This window comes from Amblyomma americanum, chromosome 1, assembly GCF_052857255.1.
Source record: "Amblyomma americanum isolate KBUSLIRL-KWMA chromosome 1, ASM5285725v1, whole genome shotgun sequence".
Classification (NCBI taxonomy): Eukaryota; Metazoa; Arthropoda; class Arachnida; order Ixodida; family Ixodidae; genus Amblyomma; species Amblyomma americanum.
Window position 1 is genome coordinate 62,782,401 of NC_135497.1, and position 15,137 is coordinate 62,797,537.

General features: G+C 45.8%; 1 protein-coding gene and 1 long non-coding RNA gene across 3 annotated transcripts in view; both read right to left on the reverse strand.

The window, feature by feature from the left end:
* Positions 1 to 1,704: 1,704 nt before the first annotated feature.
* On the reverse strand, positions 1,705 to 4,600 carry LOC144112881 (uncharacterized). The gene is made up of 3 exons (XM_077645705.1): positions 4,401 to 4,600; positions 3,185 to 3,511; positions 1,705 to 2,909 (listed from the first exon to the last, which is right to left on the reverse strand). The coding sequence occupies exons 2-3, from the start codon at positions 3,413 to 3,415 to the stop codon at positions 2,619 to 2,621; spliced, it is 522 nt and encodes a 173-aa protein (XP_077501831.1). The 5' UTR covers positions 3,416 to 3,511; positions 4,401 to 4,600; the 3' UTR covers positions 1,705 to 2,618.
* A 1,574-nt stretch (positions 4,601 to 6,174) lies between these two features.
* The window catches only part of LOC144112882 (uncharacterized), a 35,076-nt gene continuing 26,113 nt past the window's right edge, over positions 6,175 to 15,137 (reverse strand). Inside the window, exons 2-8 of one of the 2 annotated variants that reach the window (XR_013310521.1) lie at positions 10,695 to 10,796; positions 9,704 to 9,857; positions 9,507 to 9,620; positions 8,545 to 8,622; positions 8,422 to 8,469; positions 7,874 to 7,950; positions 6,175 to 6,834 (exon numbers count right to left, since the gene is read on the reverse strand). This is a non-coding gene — a long non-coding RNA (uncharacterized LOC144112882). The remainder of the gene's footprint in view (positions 6,835 to 7,873; positions 7,951 to 8,421; positions 8,470 to 8,544; positions 8,623 to 9,506; positions 9,621 to 9,703; positions 9,858 to 10,694; positions 10,797 to 15,137) is intronic. The other variant, XR_013310520.1, reaches the window with a different exon arrangement.

The following is a 15,137-nucleotide window of genomic DNA, read 5'->3' on the forward strand; positions in this document are numbered from 1 at the left end:
GCGGCGTAGAAAAGTAGGAGACGGTGTGAAGATGACATTGGCATCGCGAACACAGTCATAGGAGATAGGCACAATCACAGAAGAGCACGCAGGAATATCGGTATATTCTGCGACAAAAGCTTTTGCAGAAACAGGGGCGCCACAAATTTCCGGGATTCGGCAACGTAGACAGCGCTACTTGAGCCCGAGCACAGTCGATGACCATGTCGTGGAGCGATAGGAAGTCCCAGCCCAAGATGATCGAATGCGAACATGACGGCAGAACGATGAACTCTGCCAAATATAAAATGTCTTCTCTGAATACTCGAGTAGTACACGCTGCTAACGGCCGGATGAGGTGAGCACTTGCAGTTCGCAGCGACAGGCCAGAAAGAGGCGTCTTCACTTTCCTCAAACAGCGGCAAAGCGCTGCACCCATGACAGAAACCGCAGCACCGGTGTCTACAAGCGCCATCACAGATACACCCTCTACAAAAACTTCAATTAAATTAGCGGCAGACAAACGAGGCCTTTCAAATTTCGACGACAGCGCAGTTCTCGCCTCAGGAACTACGGCACCTAGCTTTCCTCTTGTGTGGCCGAGGGAAGCTGTCGCATCGGAGAGATGGAGCGCCGATGTGGAGAAGGCGAATGGCGTTCAGGGAAGATGGTGCGCTCAGGAGACAGAGAACGGCTTAGGGGCGGGTCAGCACGAGGTGAGTACTAACGCTGAGGCCAGTAACCGGAGGTTGCGCAACAACGCCCGCATATGTCAGCGGGGCAGCGAGAGGTGTGGGCTGAGGGACTTGCAGGACAGCCTCAGCGACCTGTTCTTGAATGATGTGCCGCAGATTCGCAGTTGTTTGTGGTGATCGCTCTTGATGGCGTAAAAAGCGATGACTGGTCTCTTGCATTGTTCAGGCTAGCAAGCGAGTCGACGTTCGTGGTGTTTTGCGTGTCAGAGCCCTCTGCTTGCATAGCTCGTCTAAGCTCTGACATAGGTTGAAGACTTCTGCGACGATGCGCAGGTCTCGTGCCAACAACATCTGAAAGGCGTCGTCATCAATGCACCTGAGAATATGCCTGATCTTGTCGGTTTCAGATATCTGAGCGTTCACCCTCTTGTACAGATCAACGACATCCTCAATGTAACTCGTGAAGTTCTCCCCTACCTGCTGCGACCACGCATGCAAGTGCCGTACGGCCGAATACCTCTGAGAAGTTTGCTTTGAAAACGGACCATGATGTAATGTCCGCCTCGTGGTTCTGATACCACAGATTCCCCACGCCCGTCAGGTAGAAAATCACATTGGTGAGTTTGGTTTCTGCGTGCCACTTGTATGCGCTCACCCGCTCATACGATGTGAGCCAATCCTTAACATCATGGTTGTCCGTGCCGCTGAAAATAGCGGGGTCTCGCTGGCACCGAGAACCAGTAGAGACGATGGCGGCCGGGCTTACTTGTACGGCTTGGTGGTTAGGCATCGCGGTAGGGGGCAGCGTTTGGTTGCAGAGTTCCAGGGCGAGAGGATATTACCCGGCACCTGCGCCAAATGTAAGGTGGATTTTATTCGGAGAAGCTTCTTAACGGGAGCAGGGTCAACAGCAGTCTGAGGTCAGCTAGTCAAGCCAGGAGCGTGCACCAGGCAATGACCATGCGGCTAGCGCGTATGCTCGTCTTCCTTACATCAACTAACATTTTAACGAATATGAGACAAAGCCGCCCTCATCCCGACACTTTTGGATCCACATTTCGCCTTTGCAGTTTTTGCCTTGCTGCTGAGCTTTCGTAGTGCAATTTGTAGCCGCAGCATGAGGAAAGCTTGGGTTAGGCGCCTTCGCCGATCATGGCAATGTGGAAAGCTGTATGCGAGTTTGCACGTGTCCAAGGTAGCATTCGTAAGCGAGGAGAGGGAAACAGTTAAGGCCTCATGCTCGTGGCGACGGAAGACCTTATCGGCATGCTGCAGCAGGCTCACAACGTGACGTGAAGGACGAGTGAGGGGGCTTGGTTGCGACTGCGACCGATACGACTTCAGCTTTAATAGCTGGTCGTTTTGTTCTACAGGCTCTGCTTCAAGACTCTCCTTGCATGTGTTGCACAGCTTGTACTTCTTGGTCATGCTATGGGTGATGTACCCAGACACATAGACCGGCGACTCCATTTGCACCTCATCAAGGGGGGGAGCAACATCGTCAAGAAGGCTGTCGTTCAAGAGCTCATCTCCTGCTGCCTTCACACTGTTCTTCAAAGCTGCTTTTTTAATTTCAACGAACTCAATGAAGTCTACTGTGTCATCGATGCCATAGTTGCCCTTGGTGCTTGGTTTAAAGAACTGGCTCAACATTATGAGCCTGAGCATCAGTTTAAACTCTAGTGGCCTCGGCACTGGGTGTCTTGAGCGAATGCAGAAGAGGTTCTCCAGGGCATCCTGTGACAGTCTGCACAACAACACAAACTTGAACTTGTGCACACTTAGAAGCTGGTGTTGAATGTGGAGTGCACTAGACATTGTGATGAGCACACCAGGTTGGACAGGCTTGAAAATTTCCTTCGCGTTGCCGGATTTTATGGAAACATGTGCGAAAATATTTATGAATTCCTAGAGAAAAGCCACTGCCTCAACATGCGCATCCTGCTAGAAAAGGGACATTGCAGTGGCGATATACCGTGATGTCATCCGTGTAAACCACCGGAACACGCGTTCTACAAACCATGCTGTGGTTAGAGCCTCAGATTCCAGGAGCCGAAGACTCACTAGGGTGCGCATAGCAGCACCAACACTGTGGTTCAGAACTGCAACCGCAGATGCCACATTCATTTTGGCAAAATGGTCAGGGTCCAGGTGTGCAGGCTTCAGGTGAGGGGCCAACTTAAGGTCCCGTTCTGCGTCAATGACAGCAAGCTCCCTGATGTGCTTCACAGACACCTGTGAGAAGCACAAAACAGATTTGAAAATGGTTTAAATCTTACCATATATTAAAAGACCTCAGCTCAAGCAATGTCACAATATCCCTGTTACACTGCACAGTTAAATGTGATTTTGAACAAAACTTAAGTTTGAAGTAAAATGCAAGTTAATGTGGCATTCAATCATACCCACTAAGTCCACCATTACAGAATTAGGTTCCTCAATACAGAATGCTTGCTTGATTACCCTGACAGTCTGGGCATAGAATGTATGGAATCTGTGCTTCCACCCACCTCGTCAGTTGGAAGCTCGTACTTGGTCACGATGGCAGCGGGCAGAAAGAATGACTGGCCCCTCACTAGGTGACCTCTTATGTTTTTTAAAATGTGTGGAGCATCAGCAAAGAAGTAGAGCTGTCTGTCAGTGTTGGCCGCAAACGGATGCCTGCACGACACCACGGGCTTGACTGAGCGAGTTGCAGCGATCCCACATATCTTCCACAGTGCCTTGTTGCTGGGCCCCATGTCAGAAATCACAGCATCCACGTGACACCGCCGCTTCACACTTTTCAATCACAGAGAACAGGAAGTCTCTCAAAAAACTGCCATCGATGGAGTCCCCTGCAAAAGAATGAAAACAAAATGTCAAATGGGTTGATGTTGATTTACTGAGGAAAAAATGTACCAAGATGAGGTGCATGCTGGTTTAGATTGTGAACAAGGCTACTGTCACGTTTTCAGTTGGTAATGAAAAGAGCAGTGGGCAGAGAAACTGATGACTGAGAGGTAATACAAAAAAGTTAAAAACAAAGCAGCATTAAAAAAGAACAGCAGCACTGCAGCTACAAATATCTGGCAAGGCACAGTTCTCCACAGAAGCAACCACGGGCCCTCACATGCTGCTTCTCCAGAGCATAAGGAAAGTATATTGAGTGCTGAAAGTCGTCCTGGAATGCTCCGGCAGCTAATATGTCACACAAGTCCTAGTTTAATGATAAGAGAAATTTTTTCATGCATGGTGAGGAGTGCGAAAATTTCTTTACTTTTCGAAAAAGCATCCTTGACAGCCTGAGTAGATTTGGGACTATAAACCCCATAAATCAACCAATTTTAAAAAAAAATTGTGTACTTCTCAGGCAGTTTCAGGGTTTCCCTTTCAGTAAACCTCTTAGTTCAAAAAAGCCCAGTGGCATCACAACAGACAAATGCCAACATCACGCTGCAATACTTTGGCTTCCACTGCCCACATGCAGGAATATTAAAAGGCTGGTTGACAATTACACCTTTTGTAGTGCAAATTTCAAACCCAGCTGTTGAAATATTCTTTGCAGTTATATCATCTCTTACTGCGACAATTATGCCTTGAAATCAACCTGATGGCAAAACGAACAAAACCCCAATGCAAATTCGAACAGGCTGTCGAGTAACGGGTTCTGAAATGCCCTATGAAGGGATAAATTCCTGCACCTCGACACCTTCCCTTGAGGGTGACTGAATCTAGGGCGCTCACCTGTAAGCATACCTTGACGATTCCTTTGTGGTGTGCTGGGCTGCTCTCACATTCTGCGTTATCATACCAGCAAACCCCTCCCAGCCTCCCACTGCAGTGCGCACTCTCCTCGTTACAGCCTTCTTTAAGACACCAGCTCTGACATAGGATGAGCTGGAAGGAGGGTATGAGAGACCTCTCTTAGCCACTCCCGACAGATCATCCCTCATGCAGCGTTGTTTCCTCGTTCGGTACCCTCATCCTCCACTTCCTTCGCTTTCTTGCTTGCACTCTCTTCACAAAACTTTCATTCATCCTCCGCTGCTCTACGCGTTCGCTCGCTTTCATCTTCCCATGTAACAGCAGATTGCTTGCTCCGTTGCAGCGAGACCAAATGCCTGCACGCCTAGGCTTAAAAGGCTCGAAAGTATGATTGGACGTAGCTGTCAGGTGGTAGGCAACAACTTGCTTCCAGGGAGACAACAGTCCAGTAAGCATGAGGACTAGACCATGTGTCGCATAGGTCAGCTCGCCCTCAGGCACTGGATTGGACAGTGGCGCCGTTGCAAGGCCAATTGGGTTCTTGACAGTTGGGTCAACGTCCAGTCCCGCAGTGAGCTGCATCTCATCAACCAAGATTGCGCGATGCTTCTCTTCTGGCCTCATTGTGCCGAGCTTGGCCTTGAGTGGAGGCAGCAGTTCCTGAAGAATTCCTTAAAAATAAAAAAAAAACATGTAGTGCTTACACTACTGCCTAATAAGTCTGTAGTTGCCAGTGGCAACATGAGCCAGTGAAGTTTGCATACACACCTGGTTCAAACTTGACTTCCTCGATACGCCTCTGCAGGGTGCGTTCTGACGGCAGAGGAATAACGTCCTCCTTCAGGAGGCTGTAACCTCTGTTGCCACATGCCAAGCGGATTTGCAGGGCTTTCTGGACAGTTTTGTTAGTCCACCTGTTGCCACGTGGATAACAATTAGCAACATTGTGGACTTGGTCGGGGGCAAGGTGCGCAAGCTTGTTGCCTGAAAAACAAAAAGAAGTGAAAAAATTCACACCATGCACTTAGTTTTATTCTTATCACTGAGAATTAACTGGTGAACATTATATGTGCGTTAGTGATGCAAGACCATCTTAAGCCAAGGAGGACCAAGACATCTAGTGAAGTACTCAAAGATGTGAGTAGAGCATTATTTTTAATTCTCTCTGGTAATGATTATCAAACATATTAAACTGCATGTCAATGAGTCAGTTCTGCGTAAATGACAAAGAATTAGTACAAGAAATGAAACCTGAATGAGAAAAATATACACATAAAACCTGATCACAAACATTGATATATTGGCTTCATGCCATCAAATGTCTGTACAGCTGAAAACGTAAGTACAGAGATGGAATTTTGCTACTAGCATACCATTTTTCCCCTTGTTTAGACCACAGTAAGCTTTAATGCCTTCATGCTCATACCCTCAGTGATGTGATCTCTATGACAATCGCACCAAAAGGCAAATCCTGCTACATCCAGCTATTTTAAATAATCTGTGTGAACTAGGCATGTAACTTTGCTTTTACGGTTTATAGAAGCAAAGCTAACCGGCCAAGCTCTGAATGGTTTAGTGTAGCCCTTGCATCATATGCATGCATTCATTAAAAAAACATGTCTGAAAAGCTTACGCAAGAAACAGAACAGAAAAATTAAAATATAAAGAACAGACTGGAGTCACTAAATACAAATAAAATTTTTATTTATTGACTCTAGGACAGATGACACGAGCGCACCTGCCGTCTCCCCACTCGGTTGTCTCGGAAAAATGCAGCCAAGCATCGCGTGTTATGAAGATAGTCCTCCTAAAGCGGAGGCACTAGCTCTGATAGCTTGTTCCCGCACGCCAATTATATGACCTCCTTTGATGTGGTTGTGCTCGAACTTTGTACATTGATAAGGAGCGCTAACAAATTGTTATTTAAGCATAACATGCACTCTTTTGTCAATGGATTTTCCTCTGCTTCAGTAATCGCGTTTTGAATTCACATCGGTTATGCTAGTCACTAAATAAAGACATTTTATTTCGTGACTCTATATTATGCTGCTTCGCTGAAGGCCAGTTTACCCCTTCAAAGCGTGTGTCCCGATGGTGCAAATGCCTGTTTTTCTGCTCCAAATTACACTTTCTGGCTGCTACGAAATCTCATTTTCTTGCTGCAAAAGGACTCGAGAAAATCGCATCACTGTGCACTATTTACAGCTCTGCTAGCTGCTCTACAAGCCCACTAATACAGTCAGTGCCTCATGCGAACCAAGATCCAAATGAAATTTAAAATGAGATGCTCAACAACAACACCATCCAGCTGTGTTTCCAGTTTCCTGATATGCTTCTGTAGCAAATCCACTTTGCGCTTCAAGTCTTCAACCATCTCCTCATGGATGCACTGATGAAGACTGCACGCTGCTTCCTGGAATTTGAGCAGGGTTTCAAGGCACTTTAATGGACGCAGACGTCAAATACTGCATAGGTTTTTTTACATATCTAGGATGTCAATAACTATGCACATAGCATATATATATATATATATATATATATATATATATATATATATATATATATATATATATATATATATATCTTTTATAGCCCAGTTTAACCAGTGGGTTACAAATCTTCGTTACAATACCGAACTTTAAAATGCATCATAACAAGGAAATGGCACTGTGCACCCACTGGATTCATGGCACAATGCCAAAGGAAAAAGCAACATGCTGCAACTATTGAACCAACAGTTAAAATGAGTTTAATGCTTATCTTAGTGACTGCAGGGTGCACTTTACGATACACATATTCTCTAGGTATTGACAGCACATGCTCTGAAACTCTTATAAAGTCTGCTGTTTTCAGGAACCGCAAATCATAGGTCAGCCGCTGATATATTTTCCAAGCTTTTCTACTATCTTTTTGATTGCTAATATTGGCAGCGATAATTTTTAGTTGAAAAAGTTTAGTTAAATCTGTGGCACTGGCACGCAAGAATCAACTGTGTGCGTCATGAAGAGGCTCACTCAACAGCAGCCGAGATAAGGAACCAAAAATTTGGCAGAGACACTTAAACACTTAACGCTGCTTACGTGTATGAATGCGAAAGCATGCGCATACAGTCGTGACACTGTGGCGTATATGTAGACACCGGTTACGGAGTGCCGCTAAACTAAATTGCTAGCGCAGTGGTTAAGTGATCCACCACTGCCTTGGCAGGCGGCTTTTTCCGAGGGACTGTTAGAGCCCAGGTTGTTTGCAACTAGTTTTTGTACCATTTTTAAGTATACACACACACAGACACATGCACATAGAGACACACACACACACACGCATTATTTCGCTTAATGGGGCTAGTAATGCGTTCGCATTAATACGAAGTTCACAGTTGCCGGGGCAACCAAAGAACAAACACATTATTCTGTTATAAACTCTATGTTTCCAAACACGCTTGTTTTTATTACCATTTGGGTGCCTTGGTGCATCTTCAAGACTGCCTGCTGCTTCTTAGTTGTGGCACAGCTGCACTGCCCTCCGCTCGCTGAAAGTATACAGTGCATGTACAATAGCTCCGGGCAGGATACAGGGGCAATGGCACCGAATTTCAGGCCTTAAACATTTAGAGGAATTCAGGATATCGCTGCAGAACAGATATTCAGCTTTGACTGACGAAGATGATCTTTATGCTGATAGAATGAACGATAATCTGACAGCTATCATTGCGGAGTGCGCAATAGAAGTAGGCAGCAGAATGGCTCGACAGGATACCGGCAAGCTATTATAGAAGACGAAAGATCTGATTAAAAAACATCCAAGCATGAGGGCGTCTAACCCTACAGACAGAATAGCTGGCAAAGGATAGGGTTAATTGGAGAGACATGAGAGAGGCCTTTGCCGTGCAGTGGGTGTAGTCAGGCTGACCATGATAATGAAACATTTATTGCCACATTTCGCAACACCACTACTCTGGTATTACGGCTACTGGTTTTTCATACTATGGTAGGTACTTTACCTGGCTAGGTCCAAGCATCCGTGTATTGTTTTTCCGGGACAAGTGCGCCTGACAAAATCGTGGTGTTAGAGTTCCTATTTCTAAGATGTAGAAAATCAGTAAACTCTATAGCGTAATACTTACTTGTTTCGACCTCTACTTCCATTGCCAGTGGAGATGACAGCCTTGGGTAACCAACCACTTCAATGGTGTATGGCAGTGCTAAAAAGCAGAAATACATGTTTACCGCAACTTTTTACATCAGTATCACTCAGCAAAGCAGCTTTGGTCCGATTGATTCGATTAACATTATTTGACAGTTGCACCTAAACACACTGTAGCAGAGCTGAGTCACTCTGACGTCCCGCTGACAGCGACCTAGTACGTCACCCTCCTGTCTCTTTATAAACCCGTTTTTTGTCGGCAATAAACGCTGTTCTTCACTGACTGCCAGCCTGCTCACATGGTGGCAGTGGTCCCTAGTCGGCATGTCGACGCTAGTCGACGCCAGCGTCTCTTCTTCCGCCACCGAAGCCCTTGGACACATCAGGCAACGCTTGGCTAGGATGGCAAACGTGGAAGAGTGAGTTCACGTTGTTTTCTACAGCTACCCAGCTGATCAAGCAGAGCAAAGAGGTGCAGGCAGCCACACTGCTAGTGACGGTTGGTGAAGAAGCTAGAAATGCATACAGCACGTTCAAGTTTGAAGCAAAAGAAGACAAAAAAGACGTTGGCGTCCTGCTAAAAAAGTTTTAGGATTTCTATGAGTTTGAGCCACGCAATGCGAAGATGCCACTTTTGAGCCACGAAGTACCTAGCTTACCATGGGAAGCATATCTGGAAAGCTCTAACGCTTTCAAATTTTCAATATTAAATATCTTTAACACAACTCCCGGCCAAATTCTGTCGACAACTATTTACTTCACGTTCACTGCACAAAAAAAGATGGAACAGAGTAAAGCGCACGACACAATGCCTCACGTACCCTATTCTGTTACTTGTCTTTTTTTTTTCATGCCATGAGTTTGAATTATAGACTACCAACTCACCTACACACACCTATGCCTCATTTAACTAAATCCACTTTCACACACATATATGCTTACCTGTCTCATTAGGCTGAGCTTCGATCTCTGGTGCAGGAAGCCGCACTTCGCAACCATGCACATTGCTGGGAAATGTGGTAGAGGCAGCAAGCTCCTCGGTGGTAGCCAATGTGTCTGAAATGCCAAGAAAGTCAGATACACATCTTCGAAGTCATGCATGATACGATATATAGCAGTGTATCAGCAAAATGCCATACCATGCGCTTGATCACTGCCTGGCCTCCTAGAAACCTTTCGCTTCGCATGTTTTTGCCGGTTGTCACATGCAGCAATTGTTGGAACAGCATTCCACTTGAGGAGCTTTCGGCCGCCAGACCTGCCAGTTTCAAACTGGCTTTCTTCAATGTGGGCCTAACAAACAATAGTAAACAATCAGCAAACAACGAAAATTTTAGTGAATGGAAAACATTGCTTGAATGCTTTAAATTTGCTTCAACGCCTCCCTCTCAAGTTTCCTACAAGATTATTGGAATTCGTGCAGAGGTACACCTAGCAGCTGTATTCAGCAGCATTACATTAGAACTTCTGAGTTTATCCCGCAGGGAAAGAAATCGCAAATGGGATAATCTAAGTTCGTGATAATTAGGGTACATGAGCTATCGCAGTGCGTTGTTTTCGAACTATTCGGTAAGGCAGTCGCATTGTATAGGCTGTGAAAATGCTTTGAAACTCTTTTAGTGGATTCGTTACTCAGTGTGCAAAGAATTCATTCAGTTTACTTCATAATGGTGTCAAGTTTCATGTCATATTCAAGGATGCAAAACCTTGTAGCAACGTGGAATCGCCAAACGGAACGCGGAAATTTACGTAACGTGAACAGGCCAATCACTGTAACCGAACAGGCACCAAAAGAACAGGAGGAAGGAGTTTGTGACCGGTCAAAAGCACGCACTTGGAAAAAGAGGTGCACGCCGAAAATAATAAAAAACCCTAAGAAGTGACGACAGTTCTTTGGCACAACGGCGAACGCTAAATTTCCGTCATTAAATCCGTCAACCAATTTCAAATTCCCATAAACAAGGGGGCAGAGGTCCACACTGAATGCACCAACGTTAATCAGAGTTCCTTGCGAGTTTAGACGTCCACACAACGCCATGCAAACGCGAAGACAAACTTAAACAGCGTGCGGTAATTAAATTTTAAACAAAGCGATTATCTATATCACAAATTCACTACAAAGAGCCTCACCTCACAAATCCTGGAGTGCGGAGTTGGCTCGAAATGCTCGAGCTCGAGTTGGCTCCTTTAATTCAGGGCTCCTGCGGCCTTACATCTGTAAAAAAGATACATCTGCGATAGCGTTTCTTATGAGTATGCGCCGCTTGATGTTGCCGTACGGGTAGTCAAGTTTTTTTCATTGGTTGCGCGGTCGTGTATCGGTTTAGGTAATCGGTTTAATTTTCCTCAACCGTCGCACTAAAGCCGCTAGCTGTTATAAGCTCGCTGAAAGAACATCACAAATATAAAGCTTTGTTGATGAACTCTTTATTTCGATCGGTGCTACAGTAACTCTACAGATCGAGCGATCTTTGTGCGAATGTGTTCCGTGTGAGTCGTCCACAGAAGATGCTCTTCAAACATCACGCCTAAGAATTTTATCGAGATTGCCTGAGTGAGACGGTCGTTTTAAAATAAGCTAGAGAATTGGCTATTTACTTTCATGCTTTTTTTTGCTTTGAACAGAATGTACTTAGTTTCAGCCACGTTTAATGTTAGTTCATTTGATTTCAGCCACAACGGAAGTTGTCGTAGCCAAGCGTTTGCCGTTTCCTGTAAGACCTGACAGTTTTTCCCAGAAAAGAATGTTAGTGTCATCTGCGTATATCATAATGTACTTGGTGTGTCATTCGCTAAAAAAAACATTCTTAACCGGCAGATATTACGATCTCAACATTGCGCCTCGTTCCCCATATATAGGCGTTCAAGTATTTAGGTTTTTTTTTTCCTCGCGTTTGTTGACCGTCAGTGTATAGTCTCATTCGTCCTGATTTTAAATCGTTAGTCTAGATGAAAACAAATTGAGAGGATATATATATATATATATATATATATATATATATATATATATATATATATAATAGATATATTTTTGCTGTTGCTTCGTTTCATTGCGCTTTATTTTGCCCTTACTATGTCGACACGCATTCCAGAACAGTCGGGTCCATGTTCATATAGGACTCTCATGCAAGAGTGATGCGTTAATGGCCACTATAAGCGCCAACCGTCATCGGCAACCCACAGCAAAAATTGCAGCAGAAAAACCTACAAAATCTTTTAGATTGTCTAAATAAATTTTTCTGAGAGATGAAACATAAGTATGATCGTTAGAGCTAACGAGGGAACCGCCGGTCAAGTTGCAAGTCGTACTTTCATAAAAGAAGCTTGTGCACCTTGCCCATTATTAAATACCGTGGTACGAAGTTGATGGTGTGGTTTACATGCCACCGACTCCTGCAACGGCTGCAGCATGTGTGACTACTAAACAGGAGAGTGCACGGCAAGGCATTCAAGTCTGACTTCCGCGGCGAGTTACCGATCCAAACACGCACGCCATCTAAACGCACGCCTTGGGTGAGCGAGTCGGCCAGCCGAACAGTTCCTGAATCGAACCCCTTATGCAGTGAATCGAATCCCTGTCTATCTGCCACATCTATCACTGTGTGCAGCAGTGGGTCAGTGGCGAGGCTGAACCGGGCATGAATACCATGCCACCAACAAAATGTGCACCCCCTTGCTGCAATAAAGGGAGGTGATAGCGGCTGCCACGAGGGCTATACTTCCGAACCGGGTACTCGCTCCCGACTGTCCTACGGAGTACGGCTGATCTTTTGCGGTCCGCTTGTTTCTTTTCGTTTCTTTTTTTTGCGCGTGTACTTGTGGACGAAATAAGATGACTGTGCAGCTACCGCCGACATAGACGGAATACCTACCTACTTTCAGCCTCGTGGTATCGAAACGGCATACGAAATACGCACGTACAAAAACAGGGTGGGAAGGAATGAGCGTCCAAGTAATAATAATAAAAAAACTATCGCTAGTACAAAGACCTTTCCGCGAGGCAATATTGGAGGAACGGGACTGAGTATGCGCGAAGAGACGGGGCTGGAAAGGAACCCGGTGCAATCGATTCACCCGGCATTCTATATGTAAACGGACATGTCAAGCTCGGGCTCAAGTCAGCAAACTATTTGTTTTGACAGCGCGGGGAGCAGAATCGTTTGTATCCCGAGTGACGTACGCCGTTTCCGGACTGTGCGGCGAGTAAGCACACAGCCTGCACTGCGTCGGTGTTTAGAAAACAGCTTGCAGAGATCAGCAAACAACATTTTGCTGAATGCTCTTTCGCTATAGCGATGCCTAATCGATGGCGAATACAAAACCAGGCTCATTTTCACGGTTATTGACTAAAGCATGCGAATGCGCAGGTCAGTTCCATTTGACCTAATTTTTCCCCTGAAAAGCTTTGAGTGCCCTCATGGAAGGAATAAAGGGTGGGTAGGAATAAGGACCCCAGTAATAATAATAATAATAATAAAACTCATGGCGAGAGCGCTTCGGGTCTGTAGCCTACAGCGGTACATGAGCCGAATCACCATACGGGGCTCATGATGCATCACCTGTCATACGATGATTTTTAGCCAAATATGTTACCACACTGAGAATACTTTGATACATTGTGTAAGTCATTACTGCTATCCGGAATACTGACGGACCACGAATGTCGATGCTCAAACAAGCAGCTCTTTGGAACTACTTGGGGATGCAATGAATAATAGCCTGTCCTGCTAATGACCAGATACCCTGAAATATGCAAAGCAGGCTTGGTTTCCGGGGCTCCAGACTTCATCGTACCCAATCTTTTTTTATGAAACCGAAAAATGGGGTCATTATCTGCTTGCTTTGTCAGGGACGTATACGTCAGACTGGACTAAATCGAGCAGGATTGCTAACGATTTGACAAGTTTCAGGGACCACAGCTTGTGGCGTAGAGCCGTGGCGAAAGATGTTCTTACGCTGGGAACAGCTGTGAAGTATCCGCGTTTTTTACCGAAAATCCATGCGGCGCTCTTGTGATAAAAAAGAAAAATTAATTCGTGCACTTTTGTTTTTTGCTCATATTTCCTGTTGCCTGTTGCTAAACTAATTATAGTGAAAGTCATGCCGTGAATAAGCATGCACGTGGGCCTCGAGAGACGTCATAGTGATTTCGACTATCTGGGGTTTAACGTGCACTATCACTCGTTGTTCGCCGAAAAAATTTACAACCCGCAAAAGTCATTGCGATGGCGACAACTGTGATACCTTTATCTGTGACGACCTTTTGTAATGATGCAGCCGTGTAATATGTAGTGTTAAAAATGCGCTTTCAGCAACAATTACATGCTTTCTTCTGAACTTTTCGAATCCATTGCCCTGCTGTGTGTTCTGATCTTATTTTATTTGGTGTCCATTACACACACACACACACACACACACACACACACACACACACACACACACACACACACACGCACACACACACACACGCACACACACACACACGCACACACGCACACACGCACGCACGCACGCACGCACGCGCACGCACGCACGCACGCACGCACACACACACACACACACACACACACACACGCACGCGCACGCGCACGCACACGCACGCACACGCGCACGCGCACGCGCACGCGCGCGGAAGCGGGCCCTGGAGTCTGTGAAGTGTGCCGGGAACGCGATGGAACTGAAGACCGCAAACGGCAGAAGGCTGAGTATGCGCACATGCAGACGCCAAAACGGGCCTGTGAGACGCCCAACCGGGCAGTCGCGTCGCCTGCGAAACGTCAAAATGGGCCCGCCACTCCAGACCTCTCAGCCGCTAATGCCAATCAGCTTTAGCTGATTAATTCGCTAAGCCGGCAAGCTTAGATCTAATAATTTTTATATAACCAAGTCGGTATGTTACTTTTTATTCATCTGAAAGCCTTCTTGTAGCAAGCGCGTCACAGATATGGTATCTGAATGTAACCCAGATAGGTTATACTGAAGCGTATATTCACTCGTTGACTCCAATATCAACGCGACAGATATTGATTAATGCCGCACAGCAAATAGTCTAGCTCCCAGTGCTGCTTTATTCGCAGTCTGAACCTTCAGTTGGTTGTGAGCAAAGGAAAGGGGCATAACTGGCTCATTGGGTAAGTGGACACGTCAATTGCGCTTGGAGGTAAGTGTCGGTGGTGTCCACCTAGCGCATTACACAGCTGTCGTTGTACTCCCGAAATTGCTTCTATTAAATGGCTTGTACAAAGCTAGTACAACTGTCGCTGTAAAATATATTGCTAATGCTTCAGTTTTTCGTATAAAGCTTTATTTTAAAGTGAAGCTTCGCGGTCCTCGCTTCTGATCGAGGTAACAGAGGTAAACACACATCAGTCCTTCCTGAGGCCCATCACGTCTGTTCCAGCGGTCTTCTCATTCACTCTGGCTTGCATCTTCGCCTCCTGGTCAGGAGTGAAATGGCCCCTCCAGTCACCTACCTGGCCCTTTCGAATGAACTGTATCGACGGGCCCCTGCCATCTTGAGGCACGAACATTCTCCGTAGCGGTTCCAGGGCAGGGTTGTCTCCACCTTTGGAG

Bases quoted from the DNA above. Each gene is read 5' to 3' on its own strand.
- LOC144112881 (XM_077645705.1), bottom strand. From the start codon at position 3,415: ATGGGGCCCAGCAACAAGGCACTGTGGAAGATATGTGGGATCGCTGCA. The intron at 2,910-3,184 runs GTGGGTGGAAGC...TGCTTCTCACAG, and splicing joins ACGAGCTTCCAACTGACGAG to GTGTCTGTGAAGCACATCAG.